This window comes from Mytilus trossulus, chromosome 3 (assembly GCF_036588685.1).
Source record: "Mytilus trossulus isolate FHL-02 chromosome 3, PNRI_Mtr1.1.1.hap1, whole genome shotgun sequence".
In the NCBI taxonomy this organism is placed as follows: domain Eukaryota; kingdom Metazoa; phylum Mollusca; class Bivalvia; order Mytilida; family Mytilidae; genus Mytilus; species Mytilus trossulus.
In genome coordinates, this window is record NC_086375.1 from 10,261,629 (window position 1) to 10,278,748 (window position 17,120).

The following is a 17,120-nucleotide window of genomic DNA, read 5'->3' on the forward strand; positions in this document are numbered from 1 at the left end:
GACAGTGTTTTTATTATCTGTACACTAAGGAGCAGTTAGGTATTCAGTTACCATTCTCTTAAGAGTTTGGCAATACAGGAACATTATACATAGGATGCGGTACATACAAAAATGGATCTGGTGGGGGCAAACTATATACAGTTCAGGTTTCAGGATTCGGCAATAGTGATTGTAGTAGTAATTTGTGTATTCAAAATGAAACCAGTTGATAATTATAGAAGTTGACCATCACATGAACACTTCAGTTCATTAATTACTTGAACACGTAGTTAAATTGACATTACAGGTATATGCAGTCTGTGCCAAACTGCGTATCGGTTTATCTGACCGAAAAAGAAATTTGATCTTTTCTACAATAGCTATCAAAGGTACCAGGATTATAATTTAGTACGCCAGACGCGCGTTTCGTCTACATAAGACTCATCAGTGACGCTCAAATCAAAAATATTTATAAACCCAAACAAGTACAAAGTTGAAGAGCATTGTTGATTCAAAATTCCAAAACGTTGTGCCAAATACGGCTAAGGTAATCTATGCCTGGGATAAGAAAATCCTTAGTTTTTCAAAAAGTTCAAAGTTTTGTATACAGGAAATTTATAAAAATTATCACATTATTGATATTCATGTCAACACCAAAGTGTTGAATACTGGGCTGGTGATACCCTCGGGGACGAAACGTCCACCAGCAGTGGCATCGACCCAGTGGTGTAAATAGCTATCAAAGGTACCAGGATTATAATTTAGTACGCCAGACGCGCGTTTCGTCTACATAAGACTCATCAGTGACGCACAAATCAAAAATATTTATTAACCCAAACAAGTACAAAGTTGAAGAGCATTGTTGATTCAAAATTCCAAAAAGTTGTGCCAAATACGGCTAAGGTAATCTATGCCTGGGATAAGAAAATCCTAAGTTTTTCAAAAAGTTCAAAGTTTTGTATACAGAAAATTTATAAAAATGACCATATTATTGATATTCATGTCAACACCGAAGTGTTGACTACTGGGCTGGTGATACCCTCGGGTATATATTCTAATAAAAAAACTAAAAACTTCTGTTTGACCTAACGAATAAAGTCACAACTGAACAACTATCTTATAAAGTGCCATTTGTATCAACTAAAAATTGGGCTGAAGTGACCTCCGAACGATAAATGATTCTATAAAGAGGAATACCCAAATTGCATCCATGCTTATCAAAAGCCGAATTACAGATCTTTGTTTACTTTCTTCAAATATATTGTTCAATTGGATATTACTATATACTAACTCTTCATGTTTTAAGAAGTGGATGCTTGCTATATAATTTATTTACTTATTTTATAAAGATAACGTTTTGATGACGTCGCATGGCGCCGTTTCCGTACATTTTACTTTTTTCAGTAAACACTTCATCTGTAGAAAGATACTGCAAACGTTTTGTGTATCTAAATACTAGTATATTTACCTATGTTGAAAGACGTGCAAAGAATCATATAATAAAAAAATAAAAAAATTGCTAAATAGGTAGAATTTGGGTATTCGGTGCAATTTGGGTACCTTGACGTTATACAATGACAACCATGACTCATAGAAACAAAATGTCATGCATGAAATATATATTAAAAAGTAGAATCTATGAAAGGGCTGTTTTGGATATAACATCTACACGACACTGGCCGAAAATTTCATAATGTTTAAGCTGCACACGCACCAATTATATCAACATGATCAAAATCATTTCATATCTAATCGATTAGCAGATACCAATAGTGGACATCCTGCAATGTCTCGCCTGCTTTACCGAATGATTGTTTGTCTGTTGAAAATCTGAAAAATATATTTTAGAAAATTAACATTTATTAATGATCTAGGACTAGGAGGTCAAGTTCTTATAAAGCCTGTGGAACAAACCTATATACCATACAATCATTTAATACACCGAATATAGTTGACCTATTGCATAAATGTTGTTTTGAATACTAATGTTTGTCATTAAGTCTTACTGTTTAGCCATGGCTTTCTCAGTTTATTGCGACTTTATGAGTTTAAATGCCCCTTTGGTATCTTTCATCTCTCTTTTATAGCATCCAAGAAACAAATCAAACTGTCCATATCTAATATTGAGGTCAATTTCAATTGCATGATAATAAACTCATCATAGATACCAGGATTACATTTTGTATTTACGCCAGACGTGTGTTTGTCTACAAAAGACTCATCAGTGACGCTCGAATCCCAAAATGCTAAAAAGACAAAATAAAGGACATGTAAACCTTGCGAGGAACTCACATACCAAATAAATTTATTCTATTTGTGATAAAAGTAACAAATTCACAAACAAAACAAACGCTTTGCTGCACGCAGATGTCCAACCCTGAAAATTTGGGGCCAAAATGGACACAATATTCACGCTTGATACAGGTCAAAAGGAGTATGTTCGGTAAGGGCAATTAAGCCCTAAATATAAAGTTCAATGAAAAGTTAAAAAATGTGCTAAGTTGACTTAAAGAGAAAGTTAAATATTAACGTTAAAAACCTTGTGTTTGAATTTCATAGATTTCTATTTACTCATACTGAATTTATTGTCCGGAAACAAAATGTCTTCGGACAAGGCAGACGACAACGACCGTGATACCAATATACGACAGCTAAAGTTTTAGAAGATTTTTGTAAAATTTTCTTTAAGATTACATAGTCTGCTTTGTCTAAAACTTTCAGGACAGATAGATCTAAATCTGATGAACATTTTATTTTATGTCAAATTTTACTCTAAATGCTTTTGTTTTAGAAATATAAGCCAAAAAACTGCATTTATCCCCTATATTTTATTTTAGCCATGGTGGCAATTTTGCCCACCGGTTTTAGAAAAGATTTTTGTAAGAGTAAACGGACTACGATGACAACGGACGCCAAGTAATGAGAAACAATGACAACCATTTTTAAAGGTTGATTTTCCTACAAGATGAAAGGAGTAGGTCCGGTAAGAGCCCTTTTTGGCCTCAAAATATAGCAGTTTCACAAAATTGATAAAATGTAAACTTTTAGTTATTTATTGAACAGATGAGTGCTTCTGCTACATAAATATGGGCTATTTTTGACTATACAACGAACATATATCAGGTACTGGCACCTTAAAGTCATGCTAAATTACTGAATTCTTCAAAATTCTAGCATTTTAGTTAAATTTTAGACGGTTTTCGTGTAAAACGAAAATGGCCGCATTCGTGTTCATCCTTAATATTGAAATGTAAGTTGTATTTTATGATAATACATAACATATATAAAGGTTGAGGATGGACACGGATGGGGCCACTTTCATTTTTGACAAAAAACACCCGAAAAGTGACATTTTTTGGCATATTTGTTTGATTTTTCATATTTGAGCTTGAATCGGATCGTTTTTAATGACTTATAGTTTCAAAGGTACCAGAATTACAATTAAGTACGCCAGACGCGCGTTTCGTCTTCATAAGACTCATCAGTGACGCTCATATCAAAATATTTATAAAGTTCATCAGTTTAAATTTATTCACATAAACTAATTGATTCAAATGAAATAGACACTTAAGTGTTTAAAAAGTGGTCAAAATCTTTTGTCACATGAACCTGAAATTTGAGACCAAAATCGGTCCTTACCGGACCTACTCCTTTGTTGATTATTGACTTGTTTCTCAATAGGGAAAAGAGTTTTCTTTGTTCCCCTTTTTAGAAGGTTTTAGGAAAATAAGAAATAACAATATATAAAGATATATATAAGGAAAAAGAAGAGTGAAAATACTAATCTCTATGTAACAAGTACTGTCAATCAAATATTATAAGTTTAATCAGTATAATCAAATCCAAACAGAGTTGCCTAGGAGTATAACACATGTGTGTATTAGACTATCAGTAACTAATATCTTTTAATTGAAAGTCTTCCGTGTGAGAAAAATCTAACCTCAGGATAATGGAGTTATCACAGGATATAAACAAAAGGACATTTCTGAGTATTAATATCCTTTTTACACAGTACAGTTCTCTCAAATTTCCACTTATTATTCCCTGCTTGTATATAATACATAAACAAATGTTTTATTGATAGGCATGGTATCAGTTTTTTTCAAATGACACTGTAATTTACATACTTGGACATTCGTGTGAGATGGTATTTTCCAGTTAAAATGAGGACAAAAAGCAAAATTTCCAGAGTAATATCTACATGATGTCATTATCAAAATCTCTGCAGAAGGGACAAGTTCCAATGTCATGTCAGATGTGTGAGGAATCCAACGAGATTAAGTGGAAATGTTTACTGTGCGACTTTCTCTTGTGTACAAAATGTCAGAAACTACACAAAAAAGTAAAATCTACCGACCAACATACAATTATAGACATTAAAGACATTGCTGCCTATCAACAAGAAGCCAAAGATCAACCAGATATAATTAATATTCCATGTAGTGTTCATAATGGACAAAACTGTTGCTTGTTTTGCAAGACATGCGAGGAAGGAATCTGCCCGTCGTGTATTCTTACAGCCCATAACAAACACAACATGATTGGATTATCTGAAGGTTACAATTTGACCATGAAAGCTGTCAAAACTTTTCATGCTGAAATAAAGGAAAACATTTTACAAACAGAAAAGGGATTATCTAAACTGAGTTTAAATGAATCTTCTGAAGAATCGAGATATGAATCAGAAAGGCAGAAAATTTTGGATAGGGAAAAAGCTTTAAAGAATGAAGTTGAAAAGCATACACAGAATCTTCTGATTGACCTTGATCGACAAATGGATTATCTCAGGAAATCAGTGCATAATGAAGAAAACAGATCAAAGAAAATAAAAAAAGATTTAGTAATTCGTGGAGAGAACCTAAGTAGATCCTTTAGTCAACATAATGCAAATGAAATTTTCGATATTTTTAAACAGGAAGTTGCACTTAGGGCAGTCGGAAAACAGAAGTTAGAACCAGTAAACACTAAATTTAAGGGATTGCCACAATATATACCAGGAAAACAGCCAATTTTGATATCACAACACGGAGAATTGAATGAGTGTACAGATGATAAGGAACAGGAAAAATGGGAATTTCAAGTAGTACAGCAATTTAAAACTAAACTGGGACTTGTAGAAAATTTAGTCTGCTGTGAAGATGGAACACTGTGGATTAACCATTTTTTTGCTAAAAAATTACAGAAGATACAACTAAAGAAAGGATCAGTACCAGTACATGTCATTAAGAAACTAAAAACAAATTTAATTTTTAACATGGCTTTATTACCAACAGGAGATTTACTGATATCTTTAATGGAATCTGTCCTACAAATACTTTCACATACAACTGGAGAACTAAACCAGTCAGCATACAACTTTTCACCTCTACAAACCATAGCTGTTCATGTAACCAAAGCTAACCAAATTATAGTGGGCGTAAGAGAGAAAGGTGAACCATTCCTAGTCAAAGGTCCTAGACAGGTCGTTGTGACAGATATGGATGGAAGGAGAGAAAAAGTTTACCATTTAGACAATGATGGGCAAACAATGTTTACAGTTCCTGCAAGAATAACTTCACACAATGACAATAACATTTTTGTTTTAGATCGTCTCAATACAGATATGGATGGTAGGATAGTCGCAATACATAAAACCAATGGAATAAGATGGGTGTATAGTGGTCATCAACATATCAGCAAACAACACAACTTCAGGCCTAGCGATTTATTGGCTACATCATCAGACATTTTGATAGTTACAGATATGGATATTCACATGATTCATTTCCTCAATAATGCAGGACAGTGCATGCATTACCTGAGCACTAAGGACCAGTTAGGTATTGAGTTACCATTCTCTTTAGACATTGATAATACAGGTATATTGTACATAGGCTGTAATTCATGTGGTTTTGACAAGGCCAAAATATATACTGTTCGGGTTTCATGATTCTGAAAATTTGGATTATTAAATTTGCCTACATTTAATATTAAACAATATTCTAATTACAGAGGCTGACATTGATATAAACACTTCAAGACAGTGTTTTCATTACCTGTACACTAAGGATTCGTACTGTGTAGACATTGACAATACATGTACACTGTGCATAGCTTAACTGTAGTACAAAATATATACCGTTCTAGTGTATGATTTTTATTTAGATTACTCCCTTGTATTTATGTTTTTACTTACAATGTACTGTATTTTATATTAAAAAAATATCATTTGGATTGTTTTAAAGCCACAACTGAACTACTGCGAAAGACAGATCTAATATAGTGTCTGGTAAATCTACTCAGATTTCCAAGACTTTGGGAAAGTCTGAAATTAGCATATTGTATAACTGTTTTTTTAAGACCATGAATATACCTCAATTTTTGTTGTTGTTATTTTTGGTTGATGTACATCTTATGTCATCCTTCATTCAACAAAATTTCTTTGTTTTTGATTGCTGTTGTGAAATAACTACTCCCTTTGGTCAAATGATTATCGTGAAGGAAACAAAAGTTCTAAGGTGTATATTTGTATTGCAGTAGCCACATTCATGTATAAAGTAACAACAACAAAAGAATGACGTTACAATGAAAGTTCCTTACCGACGTCCGGAGGACGTCACGCTAAAGTTCGTGGGTTTCTCAACATTCTCCGGGGCCGCAGAAAGTGTCTCAAATATACTGAATGAACTTTTACGAATAAATGAAATGAAATATTTCTTTTGAAATTAATGTCTGATACAAATTAAATAATTTAAATTCACTGTCACTTCACTTGAATATAATTGTAAAATGTCACTTTAAACACTCTCTGATTTTCTCTACGGCATCTGTCTTGGCTCTTCGCTGATATCTTTGTGTCGGTGTAGTTATTGAGTCGGGTTCACAAATCTCCAAAGGATATAACTTGACAATTGGTCTGTTTAGTTTAGAGTTAGATGTTCGGACCGTCGCAGATCGCACAAGGTTATCATTGCCATAGGTAAGTTCTTCAATTACACCGAGTTTCCATGTCGTACGTGGAGAATTGTCATCATATATCTGGACTACATCTCCTAGTTTTACTTTTTGATTGTTATTTCCAGACACTCGGTGAAATTCACGTAAGGAGGTCAAATACTCGTGTTTCCATCTTGCTAAAAATTGTTCAATAAGACGGAATCTCCTTTTCGCTTGATCATTCATAGTTTCATGATTGGTTGTTAAATCGGCACTATAACAGTCTGTTTCATCTGTATATAACGGATACGGGAAAGATTTAATTTGTCTTCCATACAATAGATGCGACGGGGTAAGCGGCTCTGGATCGGCAATGTCCGACGATATATATGTAAGCGGTCTATTGTTAAGGTTAGCTTCAATTTCCACCACTAATGTCTGTAACAGAGGTAAATCTATACATGCGCGTCCAAGAATCTTTTTTAGACAATTTTTAGTTAGTCCAACCAGTCTTTCCCAAAATCCGCCGTACCATGGGGCACGTTTTGGTATGAATTTCCATGTGGTTCCAAATTGGCACAATTTGTCATGTAAAGATTTAGAGTCCGTTAACTTTCGTATTTCCTCCGCGGCGGCAACAAATGTTGTAGCATTGTCCGATATCATAACTCTTGGTATCGATTTTCTGCTTATGAATCTACGAAAAGCTAGCATGAACGATTTTTCAGTCATATCTGGAACTATTTCAAGATGAATAGCTCGAGTATTGGCACATGTAAACAAACATATATACACTTTTCGAAGTAGTCCATCGTCTCCTTTGATGTTAAGCGCACCACTGAAATCGACGCCTGATATAGTAAATGGTTCTTCGGACGATAATCTATCTTTTGGTAGCGGTGGAGGATCTGGTGCTTTGTATGCAACTCCTGTTACTTTTCTACAACTTACGCATTTTCGAATTACGCATCCAACTTCTTGTCGTGCTGAAGGTATCCAATATTTTTGCCTCAAATAAGTTACGGTAGCTCCTATGCCGGAATGTAAATTTTCAATGTGAATATCATTTATAAGTTGTTTTGTTAATCTATGCTTTGTTGGTATTAAATACGGGAATTTTGCATTCTCTGGAAGTGGTGCGTTATTAATGCGTCCACCACATCGTATTAATCCGTCTTTGTCCAGATATAAACGTAATTGACGTATCAAACTATGCGTTGACTTTGAACATAAGCTTTCAAAAACATCACTGTATCTTTCCTGTTGCACAGCTTCAATTAACTTCATTGTTGCATTATGTATATCATGTGGTGTTAGATATGTTGTGATCAGTCTTTTAGTATTAGGAGCTGTATTACGGCAGTTATCTATGAATTTCTGTACGTAACCTAAGATACGCGCGGTTTTGTTGAATGAATGGTATCTATCAACGTTGACTATGTTCAATACGTTGTTCTTCGTCCGTATAATGTCATCTTGCGTTTCTTGATTCTCATAGTCCTTACAAGTTGTGGTCATCACTTTATTGTCGATTTGAAATTCATTCGGCAATTGTTTCTCGTTTGTTAACCAGTCCGGACCATGCATCCATAGTTTGTTATTTTTCAATTGTTCATACGATAAACCACGTGATAATAAATCAGCAGGGTTGTGTTCTGTAGGGCAATATTTCCAGCTATGTTCACATGTGAGCTCTTTGATTTCAATAACTCTGTTTGCTATAAAGGTTTTAAGTTGCTTCCTTGAAGATATCCAGTGTAAAATAATTTGACTGTCGCTCCATAGTACACACTTTTTAACGTTCCGTAAACTTGACATTATATGTGAAGTTAACCGTCCTCCGACTAATGCTGCCATAAGTTCAAGTTGTGGTATAGTTAACTTTTTCAAAGGTGCCACTCTATTTTTAGCCATGACAAAGTTAGACTCTTCTCCTTTTATTAAGTACGCACAAGCGCCGTACGCTACTGCGCTTGCATCGGTAAATACATGTAAGGTAGGTTCATCGGTAGTGTCCATATTTTCAAAGTAACGTCTCGAAAATTCAATCTCTGTGCATTTTTTCAAGTCTTGATCGATAGAATGCCACTGCGGTCTAATTTCATCAGGTATTTGTTCGTCCCACCCTAGTTTCTGTGTCCATAAATCCTGCAATAGTATCTTGCTACGCACTGTAACTGGGCTTAGAATTCCAAGTGGGTCGTAGATTTTTGACGATCTTCTTAATATTTCTCTTTTCGTGATTTGATAATCTGGTAGCATAGACAATGGTTTGAATCCAAAACTAACACGGTCATCTTTGGTGTTCCATCGTAATCCTAAAACTTTAATACATTTGTCTCCATCGTTAACGTTTTGAGATGTAGCTAAATCGTTAAGTGCTGTACAATTCGATGCCCATGAACGTAAGTTGAATCCACCTTTGGTCATCAGTGTTCTTGACTCTTCATAAAACTTCAATAGTTCAGTTGTGGTGTCGAAGCCTGCAATTATGTTGTCTACGTATAATCCATCTATGAGTGTTTCAGATGTATGACTAGACTGTTCACGTAAATGCTTTAATAAGGTCGCATTCAATATAAAAGGTGAACACGTTGCGCCGAATAGGATAGCTTTAAAGCGGTAAGTAATCAACTTTGATGTAGGGTCTGTTGAGTCCTTTAGCCAGAAAAATCTCGTCATATCTCTGTCTTTCTCGTCTAGCGTGATTTGAAGAAACGCCTTCTCTATATCCGTAACAACAGCATATGTATTCTCTCTAAATCGCATCAAAAGTGTTGATATGTCATTTAAGATCGGGGGTTCTTTACGCAAACAATCATTCAGACTGGGCGTGTCTTGTGATCGACGACAGCTACAGTCATAAACAATACGGATGGGTGTCGTCGCGGAATCTTTCTTGACTGAATGGTGAGGAATATAATGCGCATGTTCTGTGCTTGTTGTTGTTGGGTTGTCTATGCGTTCAATAAATCCTCTCTTTTCCTGGTCGTTTATAATCTCACCATATTTTCTAAGTAAAAACGGATCGTTTCTGAGTCTTCGTACTACATTTTCTGTTCTTCGTCTAGCTATGTCGATGTTGGACGGAAGTGGTTTATGTTCTGTTCGTCTTTCCACGGAAGTTTTGCTGTGTATTTACAAGTATTGGCATCGTACGATATATTTGTAGATATGAAGTTTTCCAAATATTCTGCGTTTGATTTCTCCTTATTCTGAGGCGTTATTCCTAATGACTCGATTTTCCAGAAATTTTCTTAATCATATTCCTCTTCTTTGTGTCTAATTAAAATGTTCATCATTGAAGTAGTTCCTTCTGTTGATTTCTGTGTCGGGCCGGATAGCAAATACCCTATTCTTGACTTGACTGCAGTTGGACCGTTGCCTCGTATTATCTTATCTTCAATGAAATCCCAATAATGGTCAGCGCCTATCAATAAATTCACGGAGAAAACGTCATGTTCTGAAAGCGGGTGTGCCAGTCTTAATCCGCGCAAGTAAGGTAAGTTAGTTGTCTCGGTAGTATGTATCCGTATCGGTGAAGCTATTTCAGGAACAATGAGTATATTCAGCTGTATGCGGCTTCCGTCTTCCGTGAGTACAAATATGTCAGCGGTTTTCAAATGGCGTATTGATCCGATACCTCCTCCAAATCCAGAAATTGATATGGCTTCTGTTCCGTTTTGTTTTAGTTCTAGTTGCTCCGCTAGACTTTCTGTAATAAACGAGCGCTGAGCCCCTTCGTCGAATAGTATGTTTGCGTCCATACTGACTTGCGCGTTTGAGTGCACCGTAGCTATCGCGGTCTTGAGAAGTACTTGTGAATATGTAGTACAGTGTATTGCTGATGCGGTTTCGGCTATTTCTTGCTTATCTGATGAAGCGGGTTTATTATCTTTATTGTTATGATTCGAAATACTGTTGCTAGAAAACGAAGACTGACTCTTATTTAAACAAATACTGGTATGATGTTTTCGTCCACATTGTTTACAAGTTCCTTTAGACTTACAATCTGTAACTCGGTGGTTGCCAAGACAATTAAAACAAGCTTTCTTTTGTTTAAGGATTTCTAGACGGGCTTTTTGGTCAACAATTTTCATACATGTATTAGGGCTATGAGACTCACCGCAATAAATACATGGTTTCCGCGTGTGAACGGCTACCTCACTTCTCTGTGGCTTTCTGTTATTGTTATTGTAGTTATTTTTTGTGTCAGTTTTTGCAAGGTATACTGTGCTATGCAATGTTTCATCTGATTCTAAATTAACTCTTTGTCCGGCTTCTAATATACTTATCTCATTAAATAAGTGTTGTCTGAGTTCATCAAGCGACCACTGTTTTAAACCATGTTCACGGGTAATATTCTCCTTAATTCTACTTGGTAATTTGTTGAGCATAATAGGTATGAGTAATGCACCATATGATTCCTGACTTTGACCTAGTGATTCTAGTCCTCTTATGAGCGTTTCTGACTTGTCATAAAATCTGCGGCATGATTGAACTGTACTATCGGGTGCGGGTAGAGCTAACAAAGTCTGCATGTACGTGTGCGTGATTTTTTGAGTCTGTCCAAATCGCTGGTGTAACAAATCTATTGCTTTACTGTAGTTTAAATTTGTGAGCGTAAAACCCGAAACTGTAGTCAAAGCCTCGTTTTGAAGTAGTGTTTTCAAATAGTTGAATTTCTGGGCGTCTGTTAATGAGGGATTACTATGAATTGCTGTGTCGTAAGATTCCCAGAATGCTTGCCAATTAAGAATGTTGCCGTCGAATTTAGAAAGTTCTAACTTTGGTAATTTGTGAAATTGGTTGTTGCTGTTTGACATATGAGGAGCGTACATGAGTTGTGAATTGAACGATGCTGTTTGGTTTTTATTGACATCAAAGCTCTGAGCTAAGGGGTTAAATGAACTATCTGTTACTGGGAGTGAATAGCTTCGGGCGGTTGGTTCTAAAAATTTACGCATTTTGCGTATTTTTGTCTCTAAAGTTATAGAATACTCATCTGAATCAGAAATTTCCGCTTCAAGTTCCTCTTCCGATAATTCACTAATAATTTGATTGTTCAAGTCTGACAAAAATCTTTGCTTATCAATGATCAAATCCAAAATAGTTGAAAGTTCATCTCTGTCGAACTCTTCGATTGATTTCACATCGTCAAATCTCCGCAAAAGCCTTGTGAGAGCGCTCCTGTGTCCCGAACGTGTTCCTTTTAACTTTGTTGACATTTTCCAGCAGTCACGGCACCATAATATCGTGAAGGAAACAAAAGTTCTAAGGTGTATATTTGTATTGCAGTAGCCACATTCATGTATAAAGTAACAACAACAAAAGAATGACGTTACAATGAAAGTTCCTTACCGACGTCCGGAGGACGTCACGCTAAAGTTCGTGGGTTTCTCAACAATGATCATAGTTTTCTATTGTGAATGTGGTTCCCCACACGTTATTGCACTTTTTTTACAGGCATACTATTATACACTCTATTTTTTTCACTAAATTTCTTCAAATTTCTTTTCTTTACATTGTTGTCCAAGAAACGTGGCGTTTTAAATGTAAAAATTACTTTGCACTTTTGAAATCAACAATGACTGATTCAATATTCATAGGGAGAACAATTTAACGGCTGATTAAGTAGCGGTAACGGGATGGACATGAATCTACCGTACGCTGATTGAATTTAGTTTGTAGATAATATGTTATATACAATGATAAAAAAAGCTACGATTTTTCGTTAAATATTAAACATTCTTAAAAAGTCCCGTTTGCAGATATCAAGGCGATCAGAAAATAGGGGATTAAATCATTTGAAATGTGTTTTTCTGACACTGCACCCGTTCAAATACCCCCAAAATCGGACTTAAATACAGTTTACTCTTATCAAAACAGATGTAAGATGTGTTTATTATTTTATGTTCTGAATCATAAATTCGACAAGCTTTCACTTAAACCACTACAACTGAAATCTCCATTAGAAATTAAAAAAAATAGCATCGGTGTACTGAAAATTCAACATTTTTTTAAATTGACCCATATATCACACACACTTAACACAACCAAGGATCCATGAAAATTAAGTCATGAAAAATGGACATGTACAAGGTAAAAGAGGGACGACATATACCAAAGGGACAGTCAAACTCATAATTCTAAAACAAACTGACAACGCCATGGCTAAAAATGAAAAAGACAAAAAGACAAACAATACTACACATGACACAACATAGAAAACTAAAGAATAAACAACACGAACCCAATCAAAATGTAGGGGTGATCTCAGGTGCTCCGTAAGGGTAAACAGATCCTGCTCCACATGTGGCACCCGTCGTGTTGCTTATGTGAGAACAAATCCGGTAAATAGTATAATTCGGTAGGTCACATTCATGAAAGGGAAGGGGGTTGTAGTTACGACGTAAGGAACATCTCCGATATCATTTTTGAAACGGTTATTCCATAACGGTCAACCAACTCGTGATGGCGTCCGTAAAATTTACGAAGGGATGATTTCAACTTCACCATTTGGAACTCTTGGATTTGGAAAGCTGAAATCATCTCTTTTTTCGTAAAGTTTTGTTTTCAATCGACCCTCATTGTCAATTTCTAAATGTAAGTCAAGATATGAAGCCGACTTGATTGTATCTGTAGTATCCTTTATCTCTAATTGAATGGGATATATCCGTTCCACATAGTCACCAAATTTTGAATTATTTAGTGAAAGAACATCATCTATATAGCGGAAAGTAGAGTTAAAGGATATTGCTAACTTTTTATATTGCTTCCTAAGAAGTTCCTGTATGAAGTCAGCCTCGTAGAAATAAAGAAATAAGTCGGCTAGTAGAGGGGCACAGTTTGTTCCCATTGAAATGCCGTCTGTTGAAAAACACTTCCTCCGAACATAACAATTATGTTGTCAATCAAGAAATCAAGCATCTTGATAGAATCAGTTTCAGAGAATTTTTTGTTTGAATTAGAGTGGTCCTTTACAAAGTAGGATTTATTCCTCCCTAAGACAAGATACTTGTATCTACGTTGGCCATTCTTTTATATGAAGCAAAGCAATACCAACTCTTTCAATTTGTCTTTTAGTTTGGAATGTGGAATACTTGTGTAAAGAGTAGAAAAGTCAAATGTTTTAATACTGCTACAAGATGAAAGAGAGTTAGGTGGTATGTACTCTAAAAGATCTTTGGAATTTTTAAGTATCCACATCTGATTCATGCCACCTCTAGAATAGGCAATCTCACAATAACTCTGAAGCCCGTCTTTGATTGCTGATAAAATATATGTTAATAATTTAAAAGGTTTCGAGGAGCACTTGGAAGACCCAGCAGTATACCGTTGTTTGTAAGGACACTTATGTAGTTCAGGTATCCAATACAGTGATGTTGTGATGTTATGCTATTGTTTCAGAAAAAGGGAGAAGGTTTGGGCCCATTAAAACGTTTAATCCCGCTGCAAATGTTTGCACCTGTCCTAAGTCAGGAATCTGATGTACAGTAGTTGTCGTTTGTTTATGTAATATATACGTGTTTCTCGTTTCTCGTTTTGTTTATATAGATTAGACCGTTGGTTTTCCCGTTTGAATGGTTTTACACTAGTAATTTTGGGGCCCTTTATAGCTTGTTGTTCGGTGTGAGCCAAGGCTCCGTGTTGAAGGCCGTACTTTAACCTATAATGGTTTAATTTTTTAAATTGTTATTTGGATGGAGAGTTGTCTTATTGGCACTCACACCACATCTTCCTATATCTATGGAAGATCTAGTTCTTCATCTTTGGTTGAAATTCCAAAGGAACAAAGAACAGACCTATGATTATCCCGGATTTCCTCTTTGGAAAGTGTCGTGAGGGTATATGTTGAGTTTCCAAGTGAATTGTCAATACCTAATTCGTTTATCAAGCAGTTTATGTATTGACTTTTACACACAAAAACGATGTCATTTGGGGCTTTGTCTGCGGGGACAACATATTTGTCATGGAGGTCGGATAGATGTTTTGCAACATTTGGGTCTTTAAAGATTGACATAACATCGGCATTGATGGACCCATTCAGTTTCTTAATTCTGATTTGTATCAACGACCTCACTGCGTAAAGTGATTGTATACAACACATATAGAAAACCATTGTAACTTGAACTGAGAATAAAAACAGTAACAAAACTAGAGGCTCTAAAGAGCCTGTGTCGCTCACCTTGGTCTATGTGAATATTAATCAAATGACGCAGATGGATTCATCACACAATTGTGATGGTGATGTGTTTGTACATCTTACTTTACTGAATATTCTTGCTGCTTACAATTATCTTTATCTATAATGAACTTGGCCCAGTGAAAAATTGTTAAAAATTGACTGTAAAGGACAATAACTCCTTAGGGGGTCAATTGACCATTTAGGTCATGTTGACTGTAAATCTTACTTTGCTAAACTTTATTGCTATTTACAGTTTATCTCTATCTATAATAGTATTCAAGATAATAACCAAAAACAGCAAAATTTCAGGGCATATACATCTTGTCCTGATAAACAAATATACCCCTATCAGCTTTGCTCTAAATGCTTTGGTTTTTGAGTTGTAAGCCAAAAACTGCATTTTACCCCTATGTTTTGTTTTTAGCCATGCCGGCCAGCTTGGTTGGATGGCCGGTTCACCAGACACATTTTTTTAAACTAGATACCCCAATGATGATTGTGGTTAAGTTTCGATTAATTTGGCCCAGTAGTTTCAGAGGAGAAGATTTTTGTAAAAGATTACTTAGATTTATGAAAAATGGTTAAAAATTGACTGTAAAGGGAAATAACTCCTAAAGAGGTCAACTGACCATTTTGGTCATGTTGACTTATTTGTAAATCTGACTTTGCTGAACATTATAGCTGTTTACAGTTTATCTATATGTATAATAATATTCAAGACAATAACCAACAAGAGGCTGTCACAACGACAGCAAACCGGATTTATTATACCCCACGCAACGAGATGCGGAGGGTATAATGTTTTTGACATAGGTAACATCTTCAAATCAATCATTTTCAACTATGATTCTCTTAACACCAATGAGCTATGGGAATTATTTAAAACCAAACTCATCAGCTCTGTCGAAAAACATATTCCATCTAAGATCCTACGAAACAAACATCGATTACCGTGGATATCTGATAAATTAAGACGTCAAATTAACAAGAAAAACAAACTTTTCAAAAAACGAAAAAACAGCGAATACACTGAGAAATATAAAAAGATGAAAGCTCAGGTATAAAAAGATCAAAGGAAAGCTTACTGGGAATATATTGAAAAACTTATATGTGATCTTCCCATTAATAAACCAGACATACAAATACAAAATCAGAGCAAACATAAAAAACTCTTTCAATACATCAAGTCAATAAGAACTGACAAATCTGGTATCTCTGCACTAAAGAAAGACGGCAACATCATTACAGACGCTACAGAGAAAGCAAATCTTTTAAATGAACAGTTTCAATCTGTATTCATCCCAGTAACAGATGACCCAATACCAACCAAAGGCATCAGTTCACATCCTAAAATCAGTGAGTTACATATAACATCAAACGGAATCGAAAAACTCTTAAATAAGATCAACCCACATAAAGCCACCGGCCCAGATAACATCAGTGGCCGCTTACTGAAAGAAATGCAGACAGAAATTGCACCAATTCTATCCTTAATTTTTAACAAATCTTACAACACTGGTATTACACCTGACGACTGGAAACCCGCTAGAGTCGCACCAGCATATAAAAAAAGGGGATAAGCATAAACCGGTCAATTATAGACCTATCTCATTAACTTGTATTTGCTGCAAGTTAATGAAACACATAGTAACATCACATATTATGAAACATCTCGAATCAAAGAACATCTTGTACGACCTTCAACATGGCTTTCGGCACTCTCGATCTTGTGAGACACAACTTCTCTCCTTCATCCAAGAATTTCAATCTACAAACAATTCAAGTACACAAACAGACCTTGTAATAATGGACTTTGCGAAAGCCTTTGATAAAGTTCCTCATCGTCACTTACTATACAAATTACACTATTTTGGCATTAATTGAAACACTTTAAACTGGATCTCTGCATTTCTCTCCGATCGAACCCAGACAGTTGTTCTGGATGGAAGATCATCAAGCACAGTCCCAGTCACCTCTGGGGTTCCTCAAGGTACTGTCTAAGGTCCATGATTACCGGGTATTCTTGGCGTATATCAAC

At 35.4% G+C, this 17,120-nt stretch overlaps 2 protein-coding genes across 2 annotated transcripts; one reads left to right on the forward strand and one right to left on the reverse strand.

The window, feature by feature from the left end:
* Nucleotides 1-4,183: 4,183 nt before the first annotated feature.
* On the forward strand, nucleotides 4,184-5,908 carry LOC134710369 (uncharacterized). The gene has a single exon (XM_063570725.1). It carries the CDS (start codon nucleotides 4,184-4,186, stop codon nucleotides 5,906-5,908), a length of 1,725 nt encoding a protein of 574 aa, XP_063426795.1.
* An 842-nt stretch (nucleotides 5,909-6,750) lies between these two features.
* Nucleotides 6,751-12,122, reverse strand: LOC134710370 (uncharacterized). Its single transcript, XM_063570726.1, has 2 exons — nucleotides 10,246-12,122; nucleotides 6,751-10,024 (listed from the first exon to the last, which is right to left on the reverse strand). Exons 1-2 carry the CDS (start codon nucleotides 12,120-12,122, stop codon nucleotides 6,751-6,753), a joined length of 5,151 nt encoding a protein of 1,716 aa, XP_063426796.1.
* Between the last annotated feature and the right edge of the window lie 4,998 nt (nucleotides 12,123-17,120).

What these genes read in the sequence shown, in the direction of transcription:
- LOC134710369 (XM_063570725.1), top strand. Translation starts at nt 4,184, where the DNA reads ATGTCATTATCAAAATCTCTGCAGAAGGGACAAGTTCCAATGTCATGT.
- LOC134710370 (XM_063570726.1), bottom strand. Translation starts at nt 12,122, where the DNA reads ATGTCAACAAAGTTAAAAGGAACACGTTCGGGACACAGGAGCGCTCTC. An exon ending in GCAGTCAAGTCAAGAATAGG is followed by an intron (nt 10,025 to 10,245) that starts GTATTTGCTATC and finishes GTAAATACACAG; the next exon opens with CAAAACTTCCGTGGAAAGAC.